Source organism: Megascapheus bottae, chromosome 10 (genome assembly GCF_031878675.1).
Source record: "Megascapheus bottae isolate mThoBot1 chromosome 10, mThoBot2.hap1, whole genome shotgun sequence".
Classification (NCBI taxonomy): domain Eukaryota; kingdom Metazoa; phylum Chordata; class Mammalia; order Rodentia; family Geomyidae; genus Megascapheus; species Megascapheus bottae.
Window position 1 is genome coordinate 38028027 of NC_143518.1, and position 27973 is coordinate 38055999.

At 48.0% G+C, this 27973-nt stretch overlaps 2 protein-coding genes across 2 annotated transcripts; one reads left to right on the top strand and one right to left on the bottom strand.

Annotated features, from left to right (window-relative positions):
* Positions 1 to 7: 7 nt before the first annotated feature.
* Positions 8 to 4728, bottom strand: Lamtor2 (late endosomal/lysosomal adaptor, MAPK and MTOR activator 2). Its single transcript, XM_090340770.1, has 4 exons — positions 4558 to 4728; positions 4175 to 4337; positions 415 to 504; positions 8 to 194 (listed from the first exon to the last, which is right to left on the bottom strand). The coding sequence occupies exons 1-4, from the start codon at positions 4623 to 4625 to the stop codon at positions 138 to 140; spliced, it is 378 nt and encodes a 125-aa protein (XP_090196896.1). The 5' UTR covers positions 4626 to 4728; the 3' UTR covers positions 8 to 137.
* Positions 4729 to 5615: 887 nt separating this feature from the next.
* On the top strand, positions 5616 to 26443 carry Ubqln4 (ubiquilin 4). The gene is made up of 11 exons (XM_090340771.1): positions 5616 to 5751; positions 7908 to 8059; positions 8416 to 8633; positions 9134 to 9396; positions 12781 to 12939; positions 16330 to 16555; positions 17581 to 17720; positions 18194 to 18277; positions 18432 to 18547; positions 19654 to 19837; positions 25883 to 26443. Exons 1-11 carry the CDS (start codon positions 5644 to 5646, stop codon positions 26033 to 26035), a joined length of 1803 nt encoding a protein of 600 aa, XP_090196897.1. The 5' UTR covers positions 5616 to 5643; the 3' UTR covers positions 26036 to 26443.
* The last annotated feature ends 1530 nt before the right edge of the window (positions 26444 to 27973 follow it).

The window sequence follows — 27973 nt, forward strand, 5'->3', positions numbered from 1 at the left end:
CAATACACCAGGGAGGAATTGAAATTTATTTGGGATGAAACCCCCACCCCCATCCTGACAGTCCAGCCAGGCATTTCTGAGGGACCCTGCCCCTCCAAATGCTTATGTCTCTTCTCTGACCTCAGCTTCCACCACCCTCATGATGCTGCTACTTGGGTGAGGGGCTCCTCCAGGTACTGCACCAAGGCCTGGGCCTGCAAAAGGAGGACACAAACACAAATCAAGTAACTTGTAGCCCACCACACATCTGCCTCTCATACCACCCTGGGAAAGCCACCCCCCCCCCCTGCTATTGAATTAGCACACACCAGGCATGGATTGGAGGGACAACTTAAGAAAGGGAGAAACAGACCTGGTGATGGAGCACAAAGGCTGGGTCTAGAGCAGGGAGGACGGGGATGGGCACATACACACCTTGGCTTTAAGCATTCCAAAGCCTACAGTCTCCTTGGCATACATGCACAGCAGAAGGTTGGCCACTCGGGTGATGGCTACACGGCCTTCCTGGTGGGGGTGATATAACAGGATGGGAAGCTCTGCTTTACACTTTTAGTCCCCTCCTTCCCCAGGCCTCCTCCGGCCCTGACACTGAATCTTTCTTCTACATTCTAGACACACAGGAGGTATGAGAAGCCTTGGCCACAGACCTGGACACAAGGTTTGAGACTGTTTCAGCCCGGACAAAGCGATCTTCTCACCCAGTTTTACCCTGGGAAATTCAGTCTCCTAGAAATTCAATTTTTTTTTAAACTGTCTGGATCATGTACAGAGGGGTTACAGTTACATTCATTAGGTAGTAGGTGTATTACTTCTTGTACATTGATACCCCCTTCTCATGGTTTTTGTGTGTTTGTTTTTTTTTTAACAGTCTTGGGCTTGAGCTCAGGGCCTGAGCACTGTCCTTGAACTTTCTCAAGGCTAGAGCTCTACCACTTGAGCCTCAGCAAAACTTCCAGCTTTTTTCTATGTATGTGGTAATGAGGAATTGAAACCAGGTCTTCGTGAATGCTAGGCAAGCACTCTACCACTAGGCCAAACTCTTGGCCCCCCCTTCTCATGTTTTGTCCCCGGAAATTCAATTTCTTAAGCTAGGGGTTGTGGCTCACACCTGTAATCCTAGCTATTCAGGAGGCTGAGATCTCAGGATCACGGTTCAAAGCCATACTGGGTACTAAAGAACATGAGACTCATCTCCAATTAATCACTAGAAAACAGAAGTAGGTTGTGGCTCCAGGGGTAGGGTGGTAGCCTTGAGCTGAACAGCTCGGGGACAACGCCCAGGCTCAGAGTTCAAAGCCCCACAACTGACCAAAAAAAAAAAAAAAAAAACCTCAATTTCTTCTGTAAGCTCTATTGCCTGCTATTTAGCACAGGTGCTAACAAAAGGTTTTTTTTTTTTTTTTTTTTGCCAGTCCTGGGCTTGGGCTCAGGGCCTGAGCACTGTCCTTGGACTTTCTCAAGGCTAGCACTCTACCACTTGAGCCTCAGCACCACTTCCGGCTTTTTGCTATGTATGTGGTACCGAGGAATTGAACCCGGGTCTTCATGCATGCTAGGCAAGCACTTTAACCACTAGGCCAAACTCCCCGCCCCTAACAAAAGTTTTGTATGTGAAGAGTTGTCCAAATGTACACTGTTATGGGTTTTCCCTAGAGGCAAGGCTTGAGGGCAATGTCCCAACTTATTTCTCCATTTTCTTATGGTATTATTTATTTTTTGCTTTTTTGTCAGTGGTGGGGCTTGAACTCTGGGTGCTGTCCCTGAGCTCTTCAGCTTAAGGCTACTGCCCTACCTCTGGAGCCGCAGCACCACTTCTGGTTTTCTAGTGGTTAACTGGAAACAAAAGTCTCTTGGTCTTTAGTGCCGAGGCTGGCTTTGAACCCTTATCCTCAGATCTCAGCCTTCTGAGTAGCTAGGATTATAGCTGTGAGCCAAGCCCACCTTGGTGCTGTCTTTTTTGTTGTTGTTGTTTTTTGTTTTTTGCCAGTCCTGGGCCTTGAGCTCAGGGCCTGAACACAGTCCTTGGACTTTCTACCACTTGAGCCTCAGCACCACTTCTAGCTTTTTTCTATGTATGTGGTACCAAGGAATTGAATCCGGGTCTTAGTGCATGCTAGGCAAGCACTCTACCACTAGGCCAAACTCCCGCCCTTGGTGCTATTTTTTAACTGCAGGAGATCAATTAAGAGGTTGGATCAGCTTTAAAAAAATAAATAAATAAACCATAGTCCTACTCAAGAGGCTGAGGACTGAGGATCACGGTTCAAAGCCAGCCTGGGCAAGAAAGTCTGTAAGACTCTATTTCTAATTAAGTACCAAAAAAGCTGTAAGAGGGGCTGTAGCTCAAGTGCTAGAACCTTGAGCACAAAATCTCAGGAAAAATATCCAGACCCTCTGTTCACACCCCAGGATCAGTAGTAAATGAAAGAAGTGTATTGTATGTTGTAAGGGAAATATTGTTGCATGAAACTTTTTTTTTTTGGCTAGTCCTGGGCCTTGAACTCAGGGCCTGAGTACTGTCCTTGGGCTATCTCAAGGCTAGAGCTCTACCACTTGAGCCACAGCACCACTTTCAGCTTTTTTCTATGTATGTGTTACTGAGGAATTGAACCCACGTCTTTGTACATGTTAGACAAGCACTCTACCACTAGGCCAAACTCCCGGCCCATGCATGAAACTTTTGACTGTATACATGGAGGTTTATATGTATGTAACACACTAGGATTTAACTTAAAACATATGAATAGACTGAAGAAAAACATTTGAGGGTTAGGAATGTGGCTTAGTGGTAGACTGCTTGCATTAGCATGCATGAAGCCCTAGGTTCAATTCCTCAGTACCACATAAACAGAAAAAGCTGAAAGTGGTGCTGTGGTTCAAATGATAGCCTTGATCAAAAGAAGCTCAAGGACAGTGCCTAGGCCCTGAGTTTAAGCCCCAGGACTGGCAAAAATGAATAAAAACAAAAACTACACATATTTGAAGCTATTGTCCTATTGCACCAGTCCAGGCTAGCTACCCAGTAGGTGTTATTTGTTGAACCAAAATGGTATTGGTCAGGCAGAAGATGGAAAAGAATGGGCATCCTGAGTCACAGGAGTCATTCTCCCTGGAGAGTGTAGCTTACAGCCCATTTAATTTGGTTTTGGATGCATTTATTAGGCAGTTACTGAGTGCTGGAAAATAGGCACTCTCTCTATGCCTCTCTGGTCTCATCTCTTTAACCCTCCCTCATTCTTGATATCAGTCATACTGACATTTTTTTAATCATCTGTCCCAAGGCCTTTTTTATTTGCTGTTCTATCACAAATGTTCTTTCTCTAGATAGCCCCAGGGCTTGTCTTCCACTTCCTTTCAGATTTGGGATAAAATGTCAATTTTTTAGTGAGATGTCCCTAACACAGCCTCCTATGTCACTCCTCCTCCCCCCTTCCTCCTCCTCCTCTTCTTCTTCATTGTTGTTTCAGGTTGTTTGTTTTGTGCTGGTCTTGGGGGCCTGGACTCTGTCCTGAACTTCTCTTGCCCAAGGCTACTGCTCTACCACTTGAGCCATAGCTCCAATTCCAGCTTTATTTTTTTGGTAGTTAATTGGAGATAAGCTTGTCCTAGACTTTTCTGATGGGGCTAGCTTCAAACCATGATCCTCAGATCTCAGCCTCCTGAAGAGCTAGGATAACAAGTATGAGCTAAAAGTGCCTGATCCACTCCCCTTTCTGAATTTCATTTTCTTTTTTTTGTAAAGTATTGGACTGGAGTCTAGCAACTGCCATGGTTCTGTGAATCAGTAAAAGTGAGAGGATAACTGTATGGACCCCACTTCTATTTTTTCATTTAATCCTACAACAACCTGTAAGGGGATCAGACATGAGGAATAATTGTTTCTTCCTTGGAGATGAGGTAAGGACTCAGGAAGGTTAAGTGACTTACCCAAGTGTTCACAACTGACAAGTAGATGGTTGGAATGAGAGCCAAGTTAGACCTAGGTCTAAGGCTCCTTCCTCATCCTCCTGATGCACATATGGGTCCTGCCTTTTACAAATGTTGCTGCTGACCAATTCTTGGTAATCTTCGGGAGGTCCCGTTCCTACCCCTCCAACTATCCAGAATGAGATCCAGGTTGCCCCTTGGTATCCCTCCCTGGGGAGCAGAGGAAGTCTGGCTCCCTTTTCCATACCATGCAGTCCATGAGGATGAATTTGAGGTTGTCTTCATTAAACGCTTGGTTTCCATTCCGATCATAGGCGGCCCAGATGTTACTGGCGATGGCTGCGGTGACCCGGGCATCTGTGTCCCCGTAACCGGAGTAGGCCAGCAACGATCCCTCGTTATTCAGCAGCCTAGCGAGGGACGGGTAGAGGCAGCGGCACATTCAGAGAGAGTGAAAAGCCAGGGTGCTTCTCCCAGTACCCTAAGCACCAGCAAGCGAACTTCCCTTTCCGAGAGGGCCTGTCTCCGCCGGTTCCCTCTGCTGCTGCCCGCCTGAGGCCTCCTCCCGGCGCGGCGATCCTTCCCCCAGCCTCCCACAGGCCGCCGCTCCGGCTCTCGGTGCACACTCACAGGGTGCTTTGGACTCCTCCAGTATTGGCTTGGCTTAACACTTGGGTCAAAGCCTTGGGACGCAGCATTCCTGCGGATCGTCACCCCAGGTCGCAGCAGTTGCCTCCAGCCGGTCCCAGACGGAGGCTTCCCCAAACCCAAGCTACCCAGCTCTCTACCTGACCCTGGGAATTGTAGTCTGGGGCCCTGCGCGGGGGGCGCTGGGAATTGTAGTTCCTTGTGGCCGCACAAGGTACCCTGGGAACTGTAGTTCTCTCTTCCACCCCGACCACGCGGTTTGGGAGAAAAGAGCGGGAGTGAAAGGATAAGTGGCGGTGTTGGAAGGACTTTTAACTCCTTCGGGGGAGAGCAAGTCGTCATGTTGGTCTGGCAGTCGGCTAGTCAATGATCATTTACAAGCCTTCTGTGTTTGCTAGGCTCCACCTGTGGTGACTTTTCAGAGCCCTTCTGTTACACACTATTCTGAGGAGAGGCCATGGGTAGGATGATCTGGGGGAAATCAAGGCTCGGAAAGGCCACGTAGGCAAAACCGCGTTCTAGGGACGGAGCCTGCGGGGAGCAGACTCTGCCTGGAAGTGGCGGTTCTTATGGGCGTCTAGCAGTGAGGGAAGCCTAAGGCCTAGAAGAGCCCAGGTTATCTCGGCAAAGGGAGATAAAGCGGAGACACAGAAAGTCCTTTGTCCCAGAGCGGAGTTAGCGCGGAGGGGCGGGGGCGGCCTCGGGCCTCGGGGACCAGGCGCTGCTCCGCGCCGCCGCAGCGAGGGACCTGCGGGTCTCCCGCCCCGAGCTCGCCCCGCCAGCGCCCCTCCTGGGGTCACCACCCCCCGAGGCCCAGCCCCGGGCCTGGCCGGGCCCAGGGCCGACCCCGCTGCAGTGGCCCCCCCAGTCCGCCCGGGGCGCTGTGGCGGCGGCGGGTCCGGAGGGGGCGGCGAAGCCTTGGGGAGGGGGAGAGGGGATCGGAGGCGAGGGCGGGGCGGGGGGGGGGCGGAGGCGCCGGAGCCGAGCCGGGCTGGCCCGGGTGGAGGAAGAGGAGGAGGAGGAGGAGTCGGACGGGCTGGCGGGCGGCCGGGTGGTGGCGGCGGCGGCATGGCGGAGCCGAGCGGGGCCGAGGCGAGGCCCCCTATTCGGGTCACAGTCAAGACCCCCAAGGACAAGGAGGAAATCGTGATCTGCGATCGCGCCTCGGTCAAGGAGGTAGCACGGTTCGCTGCAGGGTGTGGGGGGGGAAGGTCAGGGAGGAGCCCGGAGCAGGGGTCAGCAGGGAGGTGTGGGGGGGCCTCCGTGAGGGCCTGGCCCGGGGCACGGTCCCCGACTGGAGGGGGGCGCAGCGGGGACTCCAGAATGTGGCCGGGAAAGAGAGGCGGGAAGGGGGCGCCCTGCGAGGGTGGGTGTGGGGGAGCGTGGCGCGCGTTGGGGGGGGGTTGGCTGTGTGGCCAGAGCTGGGGGCGTGGTGGGGACTGGGGAGGACTCTGGGCTTGAGGGGAGTTACGCCCCACATATTGCTGAGGGTTCGAGGCCCCCTAAGCCGAGTGGGAAGGGGGCGAGGTGCTGGGCTGGAGCGCACGGTGGCGGGGGGAGTGAAGCGGGCGGAGTTCTGGGCGCCTGCTGTGCGTCTTCGGGCAGAAGCCTGGGCTTCTCTGGGCGCTGGGGCGATAGGGGAGCTTTCCCCTCTGCCCAGATGCACTCTCAAATCGGTGGTTACATCTGGTTCTCTGCTCTCTTCTGGCATTTACAGAGTTCCGTAGGTGCTCAATAAAATTTCCTTGCTTGAGGAACGATTCCTTGCACTGCTCCAGAATTTCACATGGACGGGGCGTAAGATAGGTTGGGTGGAAGTGAGCGATCTGGAAGCTGCTTTTGCTTAGCAAGTGCACTGTTTATACTTCGAGGTCTTTTTTGGAGTGGCCAGTAGAATTTGAGAGTCTTACTCTCTTCAAAGTAGCCCTTAGTGTGATCTCTCTCTCACTTCCATATAAAATTACTAAGTCTCGGAATTTAAATGGTATTCTCTGCAAGGCTGAGTTTAGAAGCAGCTGTAATTGAGACGTGTTCGGTTAGGAGCCTAGACATTTGTATCTAGGCTTGAGTTCCAGTTCCCCCAAGACAAGTTACCTAACCTCTCTGGTCCTCAGTTTTCTTATATTTAGGATGAGGAAGATAATACACTAAATTGCTAACTTGTGAATAGTTATGACTCTTACTGAATTTGTGGTAGTTGTGGGAAAGCTGGTAATAAAAAAGAAGGGAGGCTGGGTGCTAGTGACTCATGCCTGTAATTCTAGCTACTCAGGAGACTGAGATCTGAGGATCATGGTTTGAAGCCAGCCTAGACAGGAAAGTCCATGAGACAACTTCATAAACTACTTAGATACCGGGCCGGGAGTTTGGCCTAGTGGTTAAAGTGCTTGCCTAGCATGCATTAAGACCCAGGTTCGATTCCTTGGTATCACATACATAGAAAAAAGACGGAAGTGATGCGGAGGCTCAAGTGGTAGAGCTCTGGCCTTGAGAAAGTCCAAGGACAGTGCTCAGGCCCTGAGCTCAAGCCCAGGACTGGCAAAAAAGAAACTACTTAGATAAAGCTAGAAGTCTCACTGTGGCTCAAGTGGTAGAGCATTAGTTAGCCTTGAGCAAAAAAGAAACTCGGGAGGCCTGGAGTCTGGCCTACAGGTGGAGTGCTTGCCTTGCATGCAGAAGACCGGATTCAATTCCTCGGTACCACATACATAGAAAAAAGAGCCAGAAGTGGTGTTGAGGCTCAAGTGGTAGAGTGCTAGCCTTGAGAAAGTCCAAGGACAGTGCTCACGCCCTGAGCTCAAACCCAGGACTGGCAAAAAAAAAAAAAAAAAAAGAAACTCAGGGACAGCACCTAGGCTTGAGTTCAAGCCCAAGGACCACCACAAAGAATGAAGAAGAAAAGGGGAAACTAGGAGCCAGAGAAGACTGAAGGGAAACTGCCTGGGTGAAAGGCAATTTGAAGGGGTTTGGAATGGGAGGGCTGGCCAAGTAATACTCTCATGAGAAATTGATGAGGATGGAAGCCTCTGGGATGGAGCTGTGAAGAGAGCTTATTGGTCTATCTCCTTAAATAAGAATTAAGAGACCTACTGGACTGAGGGTGCAGCTCAAATAGTAGAGTCTTGTCTAGCAACTCAGACCCTCAGTTCTATATCCAGAATTGAAAGAAAAGAAAATGAAATTAAGAAAGAAGCTGATTATTGTAGCTACAGAGGGGGAGTTGAGACTTCCCACAAGTACTGGTCAGAGCAGACATTCTTGAAGCAGTGGCAGGGTCCGTGGTGGGTAGAGTCCAGGCAGCCCCCACAATGTTTTTTACCTCTTGATCACAGTTCAAAGAGGAAATCTCACGGAGGTTTAAGGCTCAGCAGGATCAGCTGGTCCTGATCTTCGCAGGCAAGATCCTCAAGGATGGAGACACACTGAATCAGCATGGGATCAAGGACGGGCTCACTGTCCATTTGGTCATCAAGACCCCACAGAAGTAAGCTCAGGAGAGGAGCAGACATGGTTTCTGTTTGGGACTTCCCAATCTAATACTTCCTACACCTAGAGGGCCTGTGCACAGGCCTAGGTGGGTGGTTCCTGGGTAAAGATAATTGCATCTTCCTCCAGGAGATGCCCTGGATGAAGACAGGTGATACTAATGACTTCCCTCTCCCTGTTTACTGACTACCCACCCGCCAGCATTGCCTCACCCCAGCCTGAGGTGACTGGGACCAGGGTTGCTCAGAAGGTGGCTTAGGCTGGCTATCGCTGCACAGCCCATGTAGAGATGGCTGTTGTACCTGCCCTGTTTGGTACTTAATCCAACCAGGATTCTCCTCTCTCTTTCCCCAGGACTCAGGATCCAGCTGCTGCCACTGCTTCTTCCCCCTCTACTCCCGACCCTGCCTCAGCACCCTCCACTACACCTGCTTCACCTGCCACTCCTGCCCAGCCCTCCACTTCTGGCAGTGCCACTTCAGATGCTGGCAGTGGAAGCCGGAGGAGCAGTGGGGGGGGTCCTTCCCCAGGGGTTGGGGAGGGACCCCCCAGTGCTACTGCATCCATTCTCTGTAAGCCCTTAGAAAGGAGAGCATAATTTTATGTTGGGCTGGGGAGTGGGGAAAAGCCAAAAGGAGTTTTGTGTGACTAGGGACATCTGGACATAGGGTTCCACACTGTAAGTGCTTGACCAAGCTGGGGAGGAAACTAGTCCATGCATTGCCTAGAGGAGGGGAGTCCTGGGCTTGGAGATTAGAAGAGCTTGTAGACTGGGAAAAGGTGACTCCAAAATTATGTAGATGTGGAGTATTTATTTACTCATTTAGCAGGCTACTACTGATTGCCTTAGCTCTGCTTGACTCTATGCTTAGCTCATTCTCTGCCATCAAAAAGGTCTCAATCTTGTAAGTTTGCCTCTTTGCCAGAAATTGATCAGACCTGGGGCTGTGGGAGTGACTGGAAAAGGAGATGGGAGAAGTAGTTTGGGCCCATCTTGGAGACCCAAATTCTGGCTCTGCTAGATGGGGGAAGAACTCTTGGGGTAGACTGTGACCCTGCCCCCTCCCCACAGCTGGCTTTGGGGGCATCCTGGGGCTGGGCAGCCTGGGCCTAGGCTCTGCCAACTTCATGGAGCTGCAGCAACAGATGCAGAGGCAGCTGATGTCCAACCCTGAGATGCTATCACAAATCATGGAGAACCCCTTGGTCCAGGATATGATGTCTAACCCTGACCTGATGCGCCACATGATCATGGCTAACCCCCAGATGCAGCAGCTGATGGAGCGGAACCCTGAGATCAGCCACATGCTCAACAACCCTGAGCTCATGAGGCAGGTGAGAGAGAAAGGCTAAATGGGTGAGAAACACCTGATACCTTGCTCAACCTTTCCTGCCTAGTCCCGTATTGATTTGTTCATTCATTCATCCATGCATTCACTTAGCAGCTATGTTTTGAATATTTGAAGCATAGTCATAGAATAATGAAGGACTAGCTTTTCTGAAACTCCAGGTCTCAAAGGGAAATGAGACAAGTAAACAAGTCAGTACTGTGTACTATCCTGATATCACAAGATCCCAGAGGAGGATAACAGGGCCTGGGGCATACCAGGCTTAAAGAAATGTCACCAAATTAAGACTCAAAAAGGGAAGGCAGGTGAGCCAGAGGAAGTAGGGGGTGGGGGGAGAATTCAGGCCTAAAGGACAGAAAGCCAAGACTTGAGTAAAAGATATTTGGAAGAGCTAGGCAGGCCTGGTAGGGAAGAAGGACCCAGCAAATGCCATTTTGCCTTTGATGTTTTTAGGAGCTTAAATTCAGATCACTGTAAAGGACAAGGAGAGATGGTATTCCCAGCAGAGTTGTACCAACCAAAAGACAACTTCCCTAAGGGCAAGGGTTGTTTTTGGTTGGTTGTAGGGCTTGGACACAGGACCTAGGTATTGTCCCTGAGGTTTTTTTTTTTTTTTTTTTTTTTGCCAGTCCTGGGCCTTAGCTCACGGCCTGGGCACTGTCCTTGGGCTTTCTCAAGGCTAGAGCTCTACCACTTGAGCCACAGCACCATTTCTGGCTTTTTTTCTATGTATGTGGTACTGAAGAATCAAACCCGGGTCTTTGTGCATGCTAGGCAAGCACTCTACACTAAGCTAGACTCCCGCCCCATTCCTGAGCTCTTTGTTCAAGGCTAGTGTTCTGCCTCTTTGAGCATAGCTCTACTTCCTGTTTTCTGGTGGTTAATTGGAGAGAAGAGTCTAACAAGATGGGAGGTTGCAGATATGGCTTAGTGGTAGTGTACTTGCCTATCATGCATGAAGCCCTGGGTTTGATTCCTCAATACCATATAAACAGAAAAGGCTGGAAGTGGTGCTCTAGCTCAAGTGGTAGTATAGTACCAGTCTTGAGTAAAAGAGGTTCAAGGTCAGTACCCAGTCCAGAGTTTAAGCCCAGAACTAGAAAAATAAAATAAAATGTCTCACAGGGGGCTGAGAGCATAGCCTAGTGGTAGAGTGTTCACCTCGCATGCACAAAGCCCTGGGTTCAATTCCTTGGTACCACATACATAGAAAAAGCTGGAATTGGTGTTGTGGTTCAAGTGACAGAGCGCTAGACTCAAGCAGAAAGTGTCTGAGGACAGTGTCCAGGTCCTAAGTTCAATCTCCATGACTGGCAAAAAGGAAAGAAAGAAAGGAAGGAAGGAAGGGAGAAAGTAAGAGAAATGTATTCTTTACCTGACTTGTGTAACTGTACCACCTCGGTGCAACATTATAATAACAATACAGTTTAATTACTGAGAGAGAATACTTTGTGTTTTCATCATGCACAAAAAAAAATGTCTCACAGGGACTTTTCTGCAAGGGGCCAGGCTTCAAATCATAGTCCTCCTGAGTAGCTAGGATTACAGGTGTGAGCCACCAGTTCTCAGCTAGTCAAGGGGTTTTGAGTGTTTAGTTCTTTATCTGTAACTATGCCTGATACATAGTAATCACTGGATGAATGAGTATGGAATGAAATCAGAGTCCCTTGAGGTTGGACATATCAATCTAAAAGAGTGGGTTTTTGTCTTTTTTTTTTTGGTGGGTGATGGGGCTTGAACTCTGGGTCTCGGTGCTGTCCCTGAGCTCTTCACCTCAAGGCTACCGCCCTACTCCTGGAGCCATAGCCCCACTTCTCGTTTTTTTTGTTGTTGTTGTTGTTTGTTTGTTTGTTTGTTTTGCTTTATTTTTTTTATTGTAATTAGTAAAAGGGTTACATGATATTTGCCAGATAGAAGGTGCATTAATTCACATACATTAATACCCTTTCACATGTCTTGGTACCAGTTTCCCTTCCCCCCCACTTCTCGTTTTATGGTGATTAATTGGAGGTAAGAGTCTTATGGTCTTTTGTGCCTGGGCTGGCTTTGAATCATGCTCTTCAGATCTCAGCCTCCTGAGTAACTAGGATTACAGGAGAGAGCTACCTACCATGCCCAGCTTTTTTGTCTTTAAGAAAGCATCTTAGGTAGGTGCTATAGAACAAATTTGGGAAGAAGAAAAGTAGGCCAACTGGGAGAGAAATAAGAAGTTGCTATGCTCACATTCTCCATCCTGAACTTAGTGAGGTTTAATACCACAGAGATAGAAAAAGCCAGAAATGGTGCTGTGGCTCAAGTGGTAGAGCTCTAGCCTTAAGAAAGCCTGAGGACAGTGGTCACACCCTGAGTTTAAGCCCCAGGACTGGCAAAAACAAAAATAAGCAAAAGTTTACATTTTACCTACAAAGAAGAAAGCTTCTCCTGGTGGTGGTTGCTCCTGCCTGTAATCCTATCTACTCAGGAAGTGGAGATCAGAGAATTAAGATCTGAAGCAGAAAAGTTTGTGAGACTCTTAACCTTTAATTAACCAACAACAAACAACAAAAATCTGGAAATGGAGTTATAGCTCAAATGGTAGCGTACCAACCATGAGTAAAAATGCCCTGAATTCAAGCCCTAGTACTAGTACCCCCCCCAAAAAAAAAAAAAAAAGAAGAAGGGGAGATGGGGAAAAGAAGACAACCATAATCAATTTTCAGTGTTACTCAAGGTTCAGTCAGGCCAAACACCATGGATTGGGGTTGAGGATGTCAGCCTTGTCTCAGGTTGATTCCTTCTGAGGTTGAGTCACAGTGTGGTCTTGGTCAGACAGGTTATCTTGGCCTTGAAACCAGCTTCCACCATTAACTGATTATGTGTCTCAGACAGCAAGTTCTTGAATGTCTCTAAGCTTATTTGTTTTGATATTTTATTTACAAAATAAGGACAGGAATACTTACCTAGGAATGTCATTGTGAGGGTGGTATGACTTGAGTTCTGTAGACTGCTTAGCCCAGTACCTATTTGTGGTAGCTGCTCAATCGATACTAATTTTCGCTCTGCCTCCTCTCCCCTCTCATGTCCCTTCTTACTCAGTTTCCTTGTGATCCCTGACATTTCTGTGGACTTTCAGAGCCTAAGAAAGAAAAGCTACTGCCTCACCCCATCTGGAAGCATGGTCCGCTGCTAGAAAAAGCCAACCAAATTAACCACAGGGAGACAGGGTTGGGGCCTCCATTACAGGAGGGGAAGGAAGTCTGGTTTGCCTTCCTTGCTGCCTCAGTGGGGGCAGATCCTGCATTTCTCACACAGACTCTTTCCTCAGGGCCTGTCCTTTTTCTATCTTGGTCTCCTGGTTTCAGGGTCCATCCCATCTCTCTTCCTTCACCAGACCATGGAGCTTGCTCGGAATCCAGCAATGATGCAAGAAATGATGCGAAATCAGGATCGGGCCCTGAGCAACCTGGAGAGCATCCCTGGCGGGTATAATGCCCTCCGCCGAATGTACACTGACATCCAGGAGCCCATGTTCACTGCTGCCCGAGAACAGGTAGGGACAGTTGGGGGAATTGTCTGGTCTTAGGATTCCCTGCCCTCAGCCAAGGCAAGCCCAGGTTGTCCCTAAGAAGGGTGCGCCTTGGCTTGAGAGCATTCCCAACAGTGCAGATCCAGGGATGATCCAATTTGAGTGAACTGAGGCATGCTTACAGATTATGGCAGAGATACCTAGGAAAGTAAATAAGGTGTAGTGTTCATTTTTGTGCTCATGGCTCAAGGGTTATGGTCAAAAGCTAGCCTCAAGTGTGGTCCATGGCTTGTACACATCAGAATTGCCTACAGAGCTTATTAATGATGTTTCTGATTTCATATTTTACCTACATATTGAATTAAATCTTTGAGGTCGTGGCCTAAGATTTTGCACTTTTAAAAATGCTTAATGAGCTGGGTACTGGTGGCTCATTCTCTGTAATCTTAGCTACTTAGGAGGCTGAGATCTGAGTGAGGATCATAGTTGCTAGCCTGGGCAAGGAAGTTTATGAGACTCTTACCTCCATGTAAACACCAGAAAAGTAGAAGTAGAATTATGGCTCAAAATGGTAGCTTGCTAACCTTGAGCAAAAAAGCCCAGGATTAGTGCCAGGGGTAGTTCAAGCTTGGCTGAACCAAAAAGAAAAAGAGAAAAAAAAAAGCTTAATGAATTTATTCTAAAATACAAAAAGTATTGGTTAGTAGTTTAAAAACAGAAAGTGTAAATAAAAATGTAGTCTGGGTATTGGGAGTGTAGCCTAGTGGCAGAGTGCTTGCCTAGCATGCACAAAGCCCTCAGCTCAATTCCTGGGTTCATACCACATACAGAGAAAAAGGCAGAAGTGGTGCTATGGCTCTAGTGGTAGAGTGCTAGTCTTGAGAAAGCTCAAGGACAGTGCCCAGGCCCTGAGTTCAAGCCCCAGGACTGGCGAACAACAACAACAAAAAAGTAGACTGAACAGTAATAGCTAGATTCATTATTTCTAACTACTCAGTGTAAGGTCTGCTGAAAGGAAACTCCACGCAGTTCAGAAGAGGGTTTATTGGGTTTATTGTGTGAGAGGGAGAGAGCAGACCTCCTACTGGCCAAGATGGAGTTGGTGGAGACAAGAGAGCTTATGGTGAGAAGTGAGAGATTATATAGGGGAAGGGGTGTGGCCACAGCGGAAGTGGATATGATCTCAGAGGATGGGGAATACCTCAGATGGGGGGGAGGCCTCCCACTCCCCACAGGCATGCCAGTTACCAGGTTGCCAGGGTTACTGGTGCTGGGCAGGAATTTCCAGGGTGCAGGGGGAGAAAACCAAGGGAAGAAGTCATTTCTTCTAGGCGGATCTAACACTCAGGAGGCTAAAATCTGAGGAACACGGTTTGAAGTCTGCCCAAGCAGAAAAGAGAAAAGCTTATAAGATTCTTTCCAATAAACCAACAGAAAGCTAGAACTAGAGATGTGGCTTAAGGGATAGAGTACCTTGAGCAAAAAAAAAAAAGCAAACTAGAGCTCAAGGCCAAATTCAAAGGCATCCTCCCTCATTCATGTTGTCCTAATCATACTGGCCTGTGTAATTTCATTGCCTTTTGGTTCTTACTCAAAATTTACCTTAAACACATTATATATCTATATGTTTCAGATTTCAGAAGCTAATTGAAAAGTATAGAAAATTATCTAGGCTGAAAATGTTTACAAAAGGGATCCTTTGGGGGCCTAGTGGTAGGGTGCTTGCCTTGCATGCATGAAGACCTGGGTTCAATTCCTCAATACCACATACATAGAAAAAAGCCAGAAGTGATGCTGTGGCTCAAGTGGTAGAGCTTGAGAAAGCCCAAGGACAGTGCTCAGGCCCTGAGTTTAAGCCCTGGGACTGGTAAAAAAAAAAAAAATGGGGGAGTCCTTTGGTTCCAATCCTCCAAACATTCCTATTCTACCCCCTTATTTTGTCTTTTTTTGTTGTTGTTGTCGGTCATGGGGCTTGAACTCTGGACCTGGGCGCGCTGTCCCTGAGCTTTTCAACTCAAGGCTGCCACCCTACTCCTTGAACTACAGCCCCACTTCCGGTTTTCTAGTGGTTAATTGGAGATTAATCTCATGGACTTTAGTGTCGGGGCTGGTTTTTGTTTTTGTTCTTGTTTTTTCCAGTCCTGGGCCTTTAACTCAGGGTCTAAGCACTGTCCTTGGGCTTTCTCAAGGCTAGAACTCTACTACTTGAACCACAGTACCACTTTTGGCTTTTTTTCTATGTATATGGTATTGAGGAATTGAACCTGGGTCTTCGTTCATACTAGGCAAGTACTCTACCACTAGGCCAATCTCCCGGCCCTCTGGCTGGTTTTTAGCCATTCTTGGATCTCAGCCTCTTGAGTATCGAGGTAGACATGAGACACCGTGCCTGGCTATCCTTTGTTTTATTTTGTGATGCTGGGGATCCATTCCAGGGCCTTGTAGTAGGCAAATGTTCTTACCACCACTAGCTACACACCCTCCTTGATTACTAATGTTATGGCTTGTATATTTTCCTAGTCATATGTATGTGCAAGTTAAGTCATTATAGGTGGTAGACTTCACATCCCCCTCCTCATTCCCTTGCCAGAGTTAACAGCTATCCTGCAGTTAGTGTTTATCATCCTGATTGTTTTATTACCTTTGTGTATGTCCATACACATCTGCAGTATAGTTTCGCATATTTTTAAATTTATAGAAGTGGTATTGTGCTGATTCTATCACTTCAACTTGTTCTTTTTGAAATGTTTTATTGAAGACTAATGTAACTATAGGCTGTATGTGAAAACCCACAGGCTGTCAGAACAGGAAATCTGAAGCAGGTACTAAGACTGAAACTGTGGTGCATGTACCCTAGCTTAAGAGTCTTGTTATCTGAATAGGCATCTAGTGAGATGGAAGGAACTAAACTAAGAATGGACAAGTGATTCATCAGCTCTGTTCTATAGCCCACCTTGAACAGGAAAGTGGCTGGATGTGAAAACCCACAAGGGGAGGGCCCAAGGTTGCGTAGATACCTCCTACTTACTTGCTTCACGACCACCTGGGCGCTCTAGAGAGGCTGTTCCCCAGTTTAGGCATCTGAGAAAGGCTGAGCAGGTGAAATAGGGTCCAGGACTCCCTCAGCAAGCATATCAATGAGGCAGGGCTCTGCCCTAGTTTCTAGGGGCCAGAGGGAGGAGTTTCAGGTTCTTCTGATGAAGTTATGACTCTTATCACTTGGGTCTGCACCCAGAGGGCTGAGGGTGGAGTTGTCCTTTGTGGGCAGAGAACTGAACCCAGGATGTCTCAAAATCTTAAATTTCTTTCCCTTTTCTGGGGTAGGGGAGGCTGTTAGGTAAGAGGAGAGAAAGGGCCTAGCTCTTGTCCCTGATTTGTTTCAGTCCTTAATCCAGAACCTTTCCCTCCTCCCAGTTTGGAAACAATCCTTTCTCTTCCCTGGCCGGGAACTCCGACAGCTCGTCCTCCCAACCTCTTCGGACTGAGAATCGAGAGCCCCTCCCTAACCCCTGGAGTCCCTCGCCCCCCACCTCCCAGGCCCCCGGGTCCGGTGGGGAGGGCACCGGAGGATCGGGGACGAGCCAGGTGCACCCGACAGTCTCGAACCCCTTTGGGATCAATGCGGCTAGCCTGGGGTCAGGTATGTCTTAGGGTGAAAGGAGTTTAGTAGGGTGACCAGGGCAGCTCCTCTGCCACAGAGCTGAGTGGTGCTTATACTGCTCCAGGATATTGAAGATAAAAAGGTGAGAGTATTAAAGCCACAGAACTAGGCTCAGCAGCCTCGGCTAGTGTCCCCACCCTTTGGAGGGTGAAGGTTTGTTCTCACCAGTCCTGCTATCCCTGAGAGTGACCTAACGTAATAGCTCTTGAATAAACCAAGCAAGTTTAAGTTTATGAGCATCTTTGGTACTATCTTGTGTCAGTGGGTTAGACTGGGAGGTGGAGGGTTTTTTGTGGAAAAATTGGGGCTGATCCAGGGACAGCCAGACGTAAAGAGGGGAAAAAGATCATACAGGGCTACCGTGTACAGAAGTGCAAGTTATACACTGCACAACCCTAGGGAATGCTTTGTTTATCTGGACTGTGACTATACACATGGCTCTGGGAATATCTTTGGTAGCTGTCCTGATTTCACTGTATCCTGGGAGATAGGTTGATTTGGAAGGTCCTTTCCCCTCTACGTGCTTCAGTTCCTTTACTTACAAAATAGGGGCTAGCACTTGATTCAAGACTTTCCACTCGTATTCTTAAGTCCTGAGAGCGTGGAACCATCTAGGATGCTGTGCCTCCTGCCTCAGCTCCAACCAGGCTATCTACTGACATACTTGGTTTTGGAGTAACACTTGACTTGAAGAAGGAATGTCTGCAGCTGAGACAGTTTTCAAATCATTGGCCTGGATACATTTAACCAGTCCTTTCCAAACTCAGATGTGGCAGCAACAGTCCAGAGAGGCATACATTGGACCCAGTTTCTAACTGACTTGTCCTTAGCAAAGTAGTTGGTAAGCTGACCTTGAAGTCAGGAGAGACTTAAACTCAGGCTCAGAACTTGGGTGCCTTCTGAGTTTTCTAACCACTCAATGGCTGGAGTGAGGATGATTGAAGTGAGGTACCTGGTTGCCATTTGGACCCCTTCTCTCTTGTATTTTTCCTTCCTTTTCCTAGGGATGTTCAACAGCCCAGAAATGCAGGCCCTTCTCCAACAGATCTCTGAGAACCCCCAGCTGATGCAGAATGTGATCTCAGCACCCTACATGCGCAGCATGATGCAGACACTTGCCCAGAACCCTGACTTTGCTGCTCAGGTATCAAACTAGCACAAGGGGAATATTGCTGGGAAGAGAGGTTCCCCCTCATGGGGCAGTATGATTTCTGATGCTCAGAATATAGTCCCATTTTGGGGAAATATGGGCCCAGATTTACTACAGTAGGACAGATATCAAGGAAGACTGTTGGAGGTGTTTCTTTCTTTCTTTTTTTTTTTCTGGTCTGTCATTTGTGGGGCTTGAACTCAGCCTGATCAGTGTCCCTGAGCTCTTTTGGTCAAGGCTAGCACTCTACCATTTTGAGTCACAGCTTCACTTCCAGTTTTCTGGTTGTTAATTGAAGAGAAGAGTCTTACAGGGACTTTGCTACCTGGACTGGCTTTGAGCCATGATCCTCAAATCTCAGCCTCCTAAGTAGCTAGGATTATAGGTGTAAGCCACCAGTGCCCAACTGGCGGTATTTCTTACGGTGGGAAGACCCAGGCCTCCCTCTCCTAACTTCCCTTTGGCAGATGATGGTGAATGTGCCGCTCTTTGCGGGGAATCCCCAGCTACAGGAGCAGCTCCGCCTACAGCTCCCTGTGTTTCTGCAACAGGTAAGTCATGAGCCCCAAGGGTTGGAGAAGAAGGACAAGAGGTTGACTCATTTGATTAGAAATGGAAGCAAAGAGTAGAGCTTGACTCCGGACTTGGGCTTTAGGATGCCTCCTTCTTTCTGCCACTTCCCTTTCTCTTCTTGTTTTTCATCAGATGCAAAACCCGGAGTCCCTCTCTATCCTCACTAATCCCCGGGCCATGCAGGCTTTGCTGCAGATCCAGCAGGGACTACAGACCTTGCAGACTGAGGCCCCTGGTTTGGTACCCAGGTGAGGAGGGAATAGCTAGCTGCCCCTCCCCTTCATCCCTGCATGTTCCTGAAGATTGCCTTTCCTGTTTCCTGACTGCTTTTCCTTCTAGAGCTCACATTCCTGCCCTATACTCATCCCCAGCCCCTCTCTCTCTAAATTTGAGGAGGGGTTAAAATAAATAAATAAATTTGAGACAGGGTCTTGCCGTATAGTCCGTATTGGCCACATAACTCAAAATATTCCCTCAGCCTCCCAGCTGCTGAGATTACAGGCACTACACCAGGCTCCATCCTTTTTGGGGGGGGAAGAGGAGGTGGGTATCAGTTGTAGGGTTGAACTCAGGGCCTAGGCACTGTCCTTGAGCTTTCTCAAGGCTAGCGCTCTACCACTTGAGCCACAGCACCACTCTGGCTTTTTCTATATACATGGTACTGAGGATTCAAACCCAGGTTTTTGTGCATACTAGGCAAGCACTCTACCACTGGGCCAAACTCCAGGCCCTGAGCTACCAGTTTGAGCCACAGCACCATTTCCAGTGTTCTGGTGACAAGACAAGGGGCCAGGGCAGGAGCTAGTGGCTCACACTAGTAATCTTAGCTGTTCAGGAGGCTGACATCTGAGGACTGTGGTTGAGACCCATCTGCAGTTAACCACTAGAAAACCAGAAGTGGTAGAGCACTAGCCTTGAGCTGAAGAACTCAGGGACAGTGCCCATGCCCAGATTTCAGCTGGCAGTGTGGCTAGTGGTAGAGTGCTTGCCTAACATGCACAAAGCCCTGAGTTGGAGTTCTTGGTACCACAGACACAGAAATAGCAGAAGTTATATAGTGGTTCAAGTAGTAGAGTACTAGCCTTGAGAAAGCCTCAGGACTAGCAAAAGAAAAGAAACAACAAGAGCTCACTGACTTTCCGAGACCCTGAGTTCAAGTCCCAGGATGGGCAAAAAAAAAAAAAAAAAAAACCCCCAAGAGTCTCATGGACTTTTCCTGCCTGGTCTGGCTTCAAAGCAGAATCCTCAGATCTCAGCCTCCTAAGTAGCTAGGATTACAGGCTTGAGCCCTACGTGTCTGGCTCATCCCTTTCTTCATTGCTGTCTCTCACCTCTTGATCTCTCCTGCCTACAGCCTTGGTTCCTTTGGGATGTCCAGGACTCCGGCCCCCTCAGGTGGCAACTCAGGGTCTGCAGCTGAGGCTCCCTCTTCCTCACCAGCCACACCAGCTGCATCTCCTCCCACTGGGACTTCCAATGCCCAGCAGCACCTCATGCAGCAGATGATCCAGCTTTTGGCTGGAAATGGAAACTCACAGGTACATGGGACAGTGGGGTCTGGGGCCAGGACTAACCCTTTCATCTTCCACAGCATCAAGGGTAGCAGTAGAGGGAAGATATTGCCTGCTTTTCAGGCAGCCAAACACTTTTAAGTCCTGGTCTGCCACTCACTAGCCTTGGGCAGGTTGCCAATCATCCCTGAGTTCAGTTTCAATGACTGTAAAATGGAGATGAGAACATTAATAGTACTTACCACGTAACAGTACTGTCGTGAATGCTTTATATTGGAATGCTCGTTTCCCTTATTCCCAGGACAGTCTTAAGAGAAAGCTATTATTACCTATGCATTACAGATGGAGAAAATTAAGGCCTAGAGTGGTTGTATTGCTCACTTACGTATCTAGTAGGTGGTTAGTAGGTGGTGGAGCCAAAGTTCAAACCCAAGCATTCAGTCTTCAGAATTTACACTTTAAAAACTGTATTATATCATTCTGTTTCTAGCAAAGGATCCTTTTTCTTTCCTTTTTTTTTTTTTTTTGTCATTTGTGAGACTTGAACTCTGGGCCTGGGTGTTGTCTCTGAGCTCTTCAGCTCAAGGCTACTGCCCCTACCCCTTGAACCACAGCATCACCTTCCAGTTTTCTGGTGATTGATTAGAGATAAGAGTCTCCAATCAAGCCGGCCCAGGCTGGCTTTGAACTGCAATGCTCAGTTCTCAGCCTCCTTGGTAGCTAGGATTACAGGCGTGAGCCACTGGCACCCGGCGGAAACTGGCATTTTAAAGATCACCTCTGTCTTACTATTACGGGTGTAATGACCTGGGAACATGGGATTCCTGTCCTTCATTCATTAGTTGTTGGGGTCCTTCTCAAACGTCTACGAGTGAGGTAAAATGGCGACGGAGCCCATATATAATCCCAGGATCACAGACTCCAGAGACCAGACTCTCGGTGCAGATCTAACTTCATTTTAGAAAATGTGCTCACTAAAATACAGATCGAGTGGTGGCAGTTGTTGAGTCTTTCCCAAATGCTACAGTCAGTCAATGGTGTCCTTAGACATGCCCCAGCTCCTGCTCCAGGTGGGCCAGGCGCCCTCTGGCTCCAGACTGCTTGCGTCACTGAGTGTCCAGCACAGGGTCATGGAAGCACAGATGGTAAGCAGCCTGGGCTCCTATGCCACTAGCTAGGAGTCCCCACAGTTCCCCCTTTTCCTTTATTTATGGACACTCATAACAGAATGTAGGATGGGGCCCAAATGGTGCGCAAGAGACATTAGCTGGATGGCATCCAGGTAAGCCTGGATAGACTCAACCATCTTAGCTACATGGTCCTGCTGCTGTGGAAATGAGTTTAGTAGGCCAAAGAGGACTAGGGCTAGGTGAGTTTCAGATGGGATTGGGATAAAGGGGAATCATGATACCCTGTTAAAGGCACAGCCCCCATGTCCTCCCCAGCATGCCTTGAGGGAAGACAATAGGGTTGCAGTTTCTCTGATTGTATTATTCATAATCATATCACAGTCCCATGCTTGGGAGTCAAAGTTATTACTCCGGGCTTCCACAGTTCCTGTTTCTTCTGGTTCCCATGCCATTTCTTGGTGGCAGGAACTTGTAGATTGTCTGCTCCTGAAACTTGAGAGTTAGCAGTTATGCAAAGAAGGCGAATCATGTGCTGTTCAGGAGGGCAGAAGGGTTCGGGGTCTATCCCAGAGGTGGCCTTACTTTACGTCACAAACCATAGCCATGCCTTCCTACCGGGTGGCAGGCACCGTCCCAGCCAGGTGTGGTCCCAAGACCAGGAGGTGAGCACTGGGCCACGAGTTAGGCCTCCTTTTCTACAGCATAGGTTCCATTCACCTGTAGGGTGGGCAGACCCAAATGGAGATTTTTAAGTAGGCAAGACAGTGACGGCCACAAAGGAAACCCTTCTATCCTCTGGTCTACACCTGTACATCCTGGTAAGGGTCGGGGCCAACCCTATAGGGTTCCCAGTCTGCATCTCATTATAATGGCACACATGAGTCAAGCCCTCGCCCCATTGTAAACAGAGGGGCCGGCTCCTGCCAGGTGTTCAGACAAGGGGCAGGGAGGTTGGGTAGAGGGCCTATGGGCAAAGTGGGCTAGCTAAAGTCCCAAGAATGGAATCTGGGTGAAGATCCATTTTCTGTAACTTCTTCAAGCTGACTCAGGGGCATTGTCTCTATACTTGGCCAGGGACCCTAAAAACTTAGCCTATTTTATAGGTTGATAGGCACACAGCCTCAGGTTCACAAGTTTTAACTACCCACCATTATACTGACAAGTTCCTGCCCAGTAGACACAGGCATTCGTAAGGCATGCTTACAAACTATTTTATGACCTCCTTGCTCTGATAATTTTGAGTGACCAAGCACAAGTGACTCTAGGATCTGGTACCATCTCTCACACAGGGATAAAAGTCCCATCGACATTTCGCTTGGTTGGTTGCTGGACTTGAACTCAGGTCCCTCAGCTCTCCAGCTCAAGGCTAGCACTCTGCCACTTTGAGCTCCAAAGCAACTCTGCCTCACCAACACTCTGCAGGCAGATTAGAGATCACAGTCTTGCAGGGACTTTGCTTTGCCCGGCTGGCTCAGAACTGCAGTTTTCAGATCAAGGAGTCCTTTAAAGGGCCACTTTACTCCAATTAAAGCAACAAGGTGATCAACACAGAAGTAGTCTCTAAGCATGATCTTGCCTGGAACTTGGTAAGGGCCAAAATTACATCTGAGTAGGATCTGCTATTCTTTTTTGTGGGCCTGCTGGAAACTGTTAGAAACAAACTTACAAGGGCGAACAGCTGGAAACTGTTACAAATACTAATCACATCACCCACTTTACCATCAGATTTCCAGTGTCCATCTGCAAGGAGGAGACAGGATGAAGCCCTGTCCTTTCTAACAAACAGGCCAAGTTTTTGAAACTGATAAATTCACATATAAATTCCAAGTTCCCTGATGCCTTTTTGCTAAACAGAGTGCAATGTTTACAATGTAAACAGCTCTATGCAATACAATACTAGATTCCTCTTTAAAACAATACAATAATTCCTTGAAGTAATTGACTTTCCTTGGAGTTTAGACTCAAATTTAACCAACTACTCCTTTTTTGTTAGTTTCGAGTATAGACTCACCATTGTTTAATCTTGAACATGTTTGCTCACACACATTCACACACACTCACACTCAAACATCTAAAAGCGCGCAAAATTAATATCGGCTGTACATTCTCCAAAGTTTTCAAGAGATTTAAATGGATAGCAACAATGTGCATGCACAAAAACCACAAGGATCCATATTTAGGACTGGTACTAATTTCAAAGACAAAACAGGACAAGAAAAAATACCCAAGGAAATACAAGACAGAGAATTCAGAACTCATAACAAGAAAATTGAGCTCAGTCAGATACACTTAACACAAAAACATGAAGTCAGATGACTATTCTCACAAAATAGCTTACTTAGATTTAGACATGTCTTGCTGGTGGGACTCGAACCCACAAGTCCTGTCAGAGGTGTCCTGTTAATGACAAGAGCCCTGGAAGGGGGTCAAGGCGTCCCTTGACCACCCAGGCCTTAGAGAGCTTGCTGCGTCCAGCTTTTCCTCTGTTTTAGGCCCACAGTGCACTTTCTAGGAAAAAAATACAGACATACGGGGAGTCGACTAACTTCTACTTACCTCCAGAGGCCTTTGCTTATTTTAACCTGGGTGTCTTTTCCGAAAAAGGTTGTAATAGGAAGGGCAGTAAGGAAGACCACTGCTTATAGAAAAAAGCAATCCTTTATCTCAATAGCATAAATATACAAATTATTGGGAATTGATGAAAGACTTGGGAGCCCTGATTGGGTGGCCCCCATGGGCATATTTACTGCAGGGAGATCATGAAGAAACCTGTATTTGAAACCTGTATTTGCCTGACCCTTATGATAACAAAAATGGGGAATTCTGAAGCTGTTCCTATATTAATTTTAGTAGCTCCAGTTGTTTTTCTGCCAATAAGCTACTGCTCCACCCATACAGGGTCATGTGATTTCCAAGTTATGGGGCGAATGGAAACTGGTAGACTCTGGCCCCTAGAATTGGGGGAGCAGTTTTAGGCCAATTTTCTCATAGAAGATGCAGTCATCGTAGAATGCCGCAACATCCATATTTTGTAAAATGTTTCTCCCAAGAGATTATTGGGCAGGTCCTCTAAGACCAGTGGCTGAACAGCTCTGGCCAGGGCAGAGGGCGTGCCCTTGTGAAGATGCTGCTAGGCCACCCAAGCCCTGGAGCCGGGGCCTGCGGCAGAGTTTCTAGGAGGTGGGAACTTCCTGCTTCCCAAGGCAAGTTCTTGTAGCTCCAATATCTATTAAGGCCTGGGAGGAGATCTGAATTCCATGCAGGCATTGGTGTTGCCTCTGACCTCAGCTTCATCATAAAAAGTGGACTTCCATCATAAAAAAAGTATCCTGGAAAATAAACTGCCTTCCGATATTGAAGCAGTTCTAGGATGTGTGGTTCCCAGATCCGCCAGGGCAGATTGCTGTCTGACTGAAGGTAAAGGAACCCTGAGGAGTAACGATTACTGGGAATGCTTCCAGAAGGCCATGTTGGGGATCAACTTGGCCTCAAGTAAAGGAAGCATGGGAGAGGATTACTGAGGGAGGGGCTCCCCACCCCAGGGGATTCCTGACGAGGCCGAGGGGCATAAGGGAACCTCCATGGAGGACCCACCAGGATGTGCGGGAGGTCTGCTTTTATTTTTGAGCTTGAGATCAATCAGAGATGGATAAATTTGCTGGCCCCCACACCAGGGGGCGGGTTGGCAAGGGTCCGTGGTTGGTCCCGTTTCTACGGGTGCCACAGCCATCTTGGGTGAGGCCGTGGAGCATTCTCCCTGGCGCCTATTCATGGCGCCAGGACTAAGGTGGCTGAACCCCAGAGGCAACTCAGAATGGCGGCCACGATAAGGAAGAAATGAGGCAAATCACCAATGTGCTCCTCTTTCTGACCTGCCGGGCTGCCCTTTCCCACGTGGACTCATCCCGTATCCTGCCTGCAATCCCCCACAGGCAGAGACAGAACAGTTTCATAAAATTGTTCAAGCTGCATCCCATATCCTGCCTGCAATCCCCCACAGGCAGAGAGACAACAGTTTCATAAAATTGCTCAAGCTTTCTATCAGAAAAGTGAAGTTGCCTGCTCTGCAAGATCCCTTTCCACATAATTGCTTGAAGAGGTCCACTTCCCCGCTAGTCGTGCCCGGCGTCTGGGCACCAGTTGTTGGGGTCCTTCTCAGACCTCTAGGAGGGGGGTAAAATGGCGACGGAGCCCATATATAATCCCGGGAACACAGACTCCAGAGACCAGACTCTCGGTGCAGATCTAACTGTATTTTAGAAGATGTGCTCACGGTACTGGGAGTTTGGCCTACTGGTAGAGTGCTTGCCTTGCATGCACCAAGACCTAGGTTCAATTCCTCAGTACCACATACATAGAAAAAAGCCGGAAGTGGTGCTGAGGCTCAAGTGGTAGAGCTCTAGCCTTGAGAAAGTCCAAGGACAGTGCTCAGGCCCTGAGCTGAAGCCCAGGACTGGCAAAAAAAAGAAAATGTGCTCACTAAAACACAGATCGAGTGGTGGCAGTTGTTGGGGTCTTTCCCAAATGTGACTGTCAGTCAATGGTGTCCTGAGACACGCCCCAGCTCCTGCTTAAGGCAGGAGGGGCCAGGCACCCTCTGGCTCTGGACTGCTTTCGTCACTGAGTGTCCAGCACAAAGTCACGGAAGCACAGGTGGTAAGCAGCCTGGGCTCCTACGCCACTAGCTAGGAGTCCCCACAATTAGGCACTTTTTTCTGTCCACTGATTGACCCAGAGGACACTAAACACTTACTAGTCTTTTATAAAGCCTCAGTTTCACAGAGTCTTCCTGGGAACCAGGTGTGTTGGTACATGCCTATAATCTTAACATTCTGGAGGCTGAAGTAAAAGGATTGAGAAGTTGAGGCTCCAAAAACAACATAAAACCAAATGTCTCCCTGGGTGTGTCCCATGTCCTCCTTACAAAGCCTGTCTCTTCCAGGTACAGACACCAGAAGTAAGATTTCAGCAGCAACTGGAGCAGCTCAACTCTATGGGCTTCATCAATCGAGAGGCCAATCTGCAGGCCCTGATTGCCACAGGAGGAGACATCAATGCGGCTATTGAGAGACTCCTGGGCTCCCAGCTCTCCTGATGTCGAGGCCTGTGCCTCCTGCCGCTCTCTCTACTCAAGGCCAGCCTTTGGTTCCTTGGTCAGCCCCTTTCCCTCTGCAGCTCGTCCCTCTGTCTTGTTGTCTGTCAGCAGCTGGGTGACTTTAGAGGCATGGGCCCTAACCCCTCATAGTTCTAAGAATTTTGGTTTTACTGCTATCTCACAGAACCTTCTCCTGTGATGCTTCTTGACCAGAACTATTTAAACTATTTTCACAGTTCTGTTGATTGCCCCCCACAACCACTTTTTATAACCTGGAAATATCTCAGAGTCAAAGGAGGACCCAGCTGTTTGGTTTACTGGAACAGTCTTCCATCAATACTGCTAGGGTTCATCTTGCCTTACATGTATTTCTGGTAACTCTCTTCCATGTTCTTCCCCCTCCTCTGCCCTGCCAGTGCTAGAATTTTATACTTTGAAGATAAGGGGCAGGTGAAACAGGCTGTGATTTTTCTTCTATAACCCCTGTTCTGGTCATTTCATTCATGGGCTTGTTCTTTTATAGCTTTTTGGGGACTTCAAAGGCAAAGAGAAAGATGTCTGTTCATGTCCAAAGCAAGAGATGAGACACAGTATCCTGGATAGAAATCATGACCAGATCAGTCCAATGGAGAATGGCGCAGAAGAGAAGGGATTGAGGGATTGGAGACATGGCTCAATAGATAGAGAACTAGCCAATGAACCAAGTGTCAGATACCAAGTTCAAGTCCCAATCTTGCACCTAAAAAAAGTTGTTTTTTTTTTTTTTAGAGAGAGAGAGAGAAGAGGATGAATTGAAATTTGGAGAAAGGGAATGGGGGAGCCAATCTGAGCACAAACCATGGAAACTGGGATGACCGTGTATGTGGAACCACTAATAGCTCTTTCTGGCTCAGACCTGGTAGAGAGGACTAGAAATACTGATGGAATTCTAATTGAAGAAAGAGACTTGTCAGGTGTCAATGGTTCATACCTATAATCCTAACTACTAAGGAGGCTGAGATCTGAGGATAGCAGTTCAAAGCTCACCTAGACAGGAAAGTCCATGAGACTCTTACCTCACCAAAAAGCCAGAAGAGGAGCTGTGGCTCAAGTAGTAGAGCACTACTCTTGAGCACAAAAGCTCAGGGACAGCACTCAGGCCCTGAGTTCAAGATCCAGGACCAGCACAAAAAAGGGGGGGGGTTAATATAGGCTTCCTTCCTTCAACATGCAGTCACATTTTTTTCTATGAGCCCAGAACCTATTGTTTCTGAGTAAACTGCAAGGCAATGTGGATAGCCCTTCTGAAGCTATTGCAGCTATGACTGGAACCCTTACACCATCACTTCTTTAGGGAAATAGAGGGAAGTTTCTCCTCCAGAGCCAACCCTTGAGATTTGTTTTTTCAGTTTCTTTCTAGGCTGAAAGTTGTATTTGAGGAAGGAGAGGTGGGTGGCAGTGATGCCTTTGATCTGGAATGGTATATTGCCCTGATGGAACACAGGAGGCTCTGTTACCTCCCTCCCATCTGTGGGGCCCAGCTGCTTGAAGGACCCCATGGCTGAAAATATAGAGCCAGGAGGAGCAGAATAACACCCATAAGTGGGAATAGCTTTCAAGCAGTGCAGAGAAGATGTCTGCCTTTCCCTCCCCTCCTCCCTCCTCTAACTCCCACACTGGCCTTTGTAAATAAATGGCGTGGTCTTTGTTGTGAGAGTGTATGGTAGTTTTTTTGCAACAAGACATAGGCTGAAGATAATGTCTTGATTTTACAGGACATAAACTTAGATCTAAGCAACTTGCTAGTGGCTCACATCTGTAATCCTACTCAGGAGGCTAATCATAGTTCAAGGCTAGCCTGGGCAGACCTTTGCAAGAGATTTCTCTTAAATAACAAGCAAAAAGCTAATGTGGGGCTGGGAGTTTGGCCAAGTGGTACAGTGCTTGCCTGGCATACAC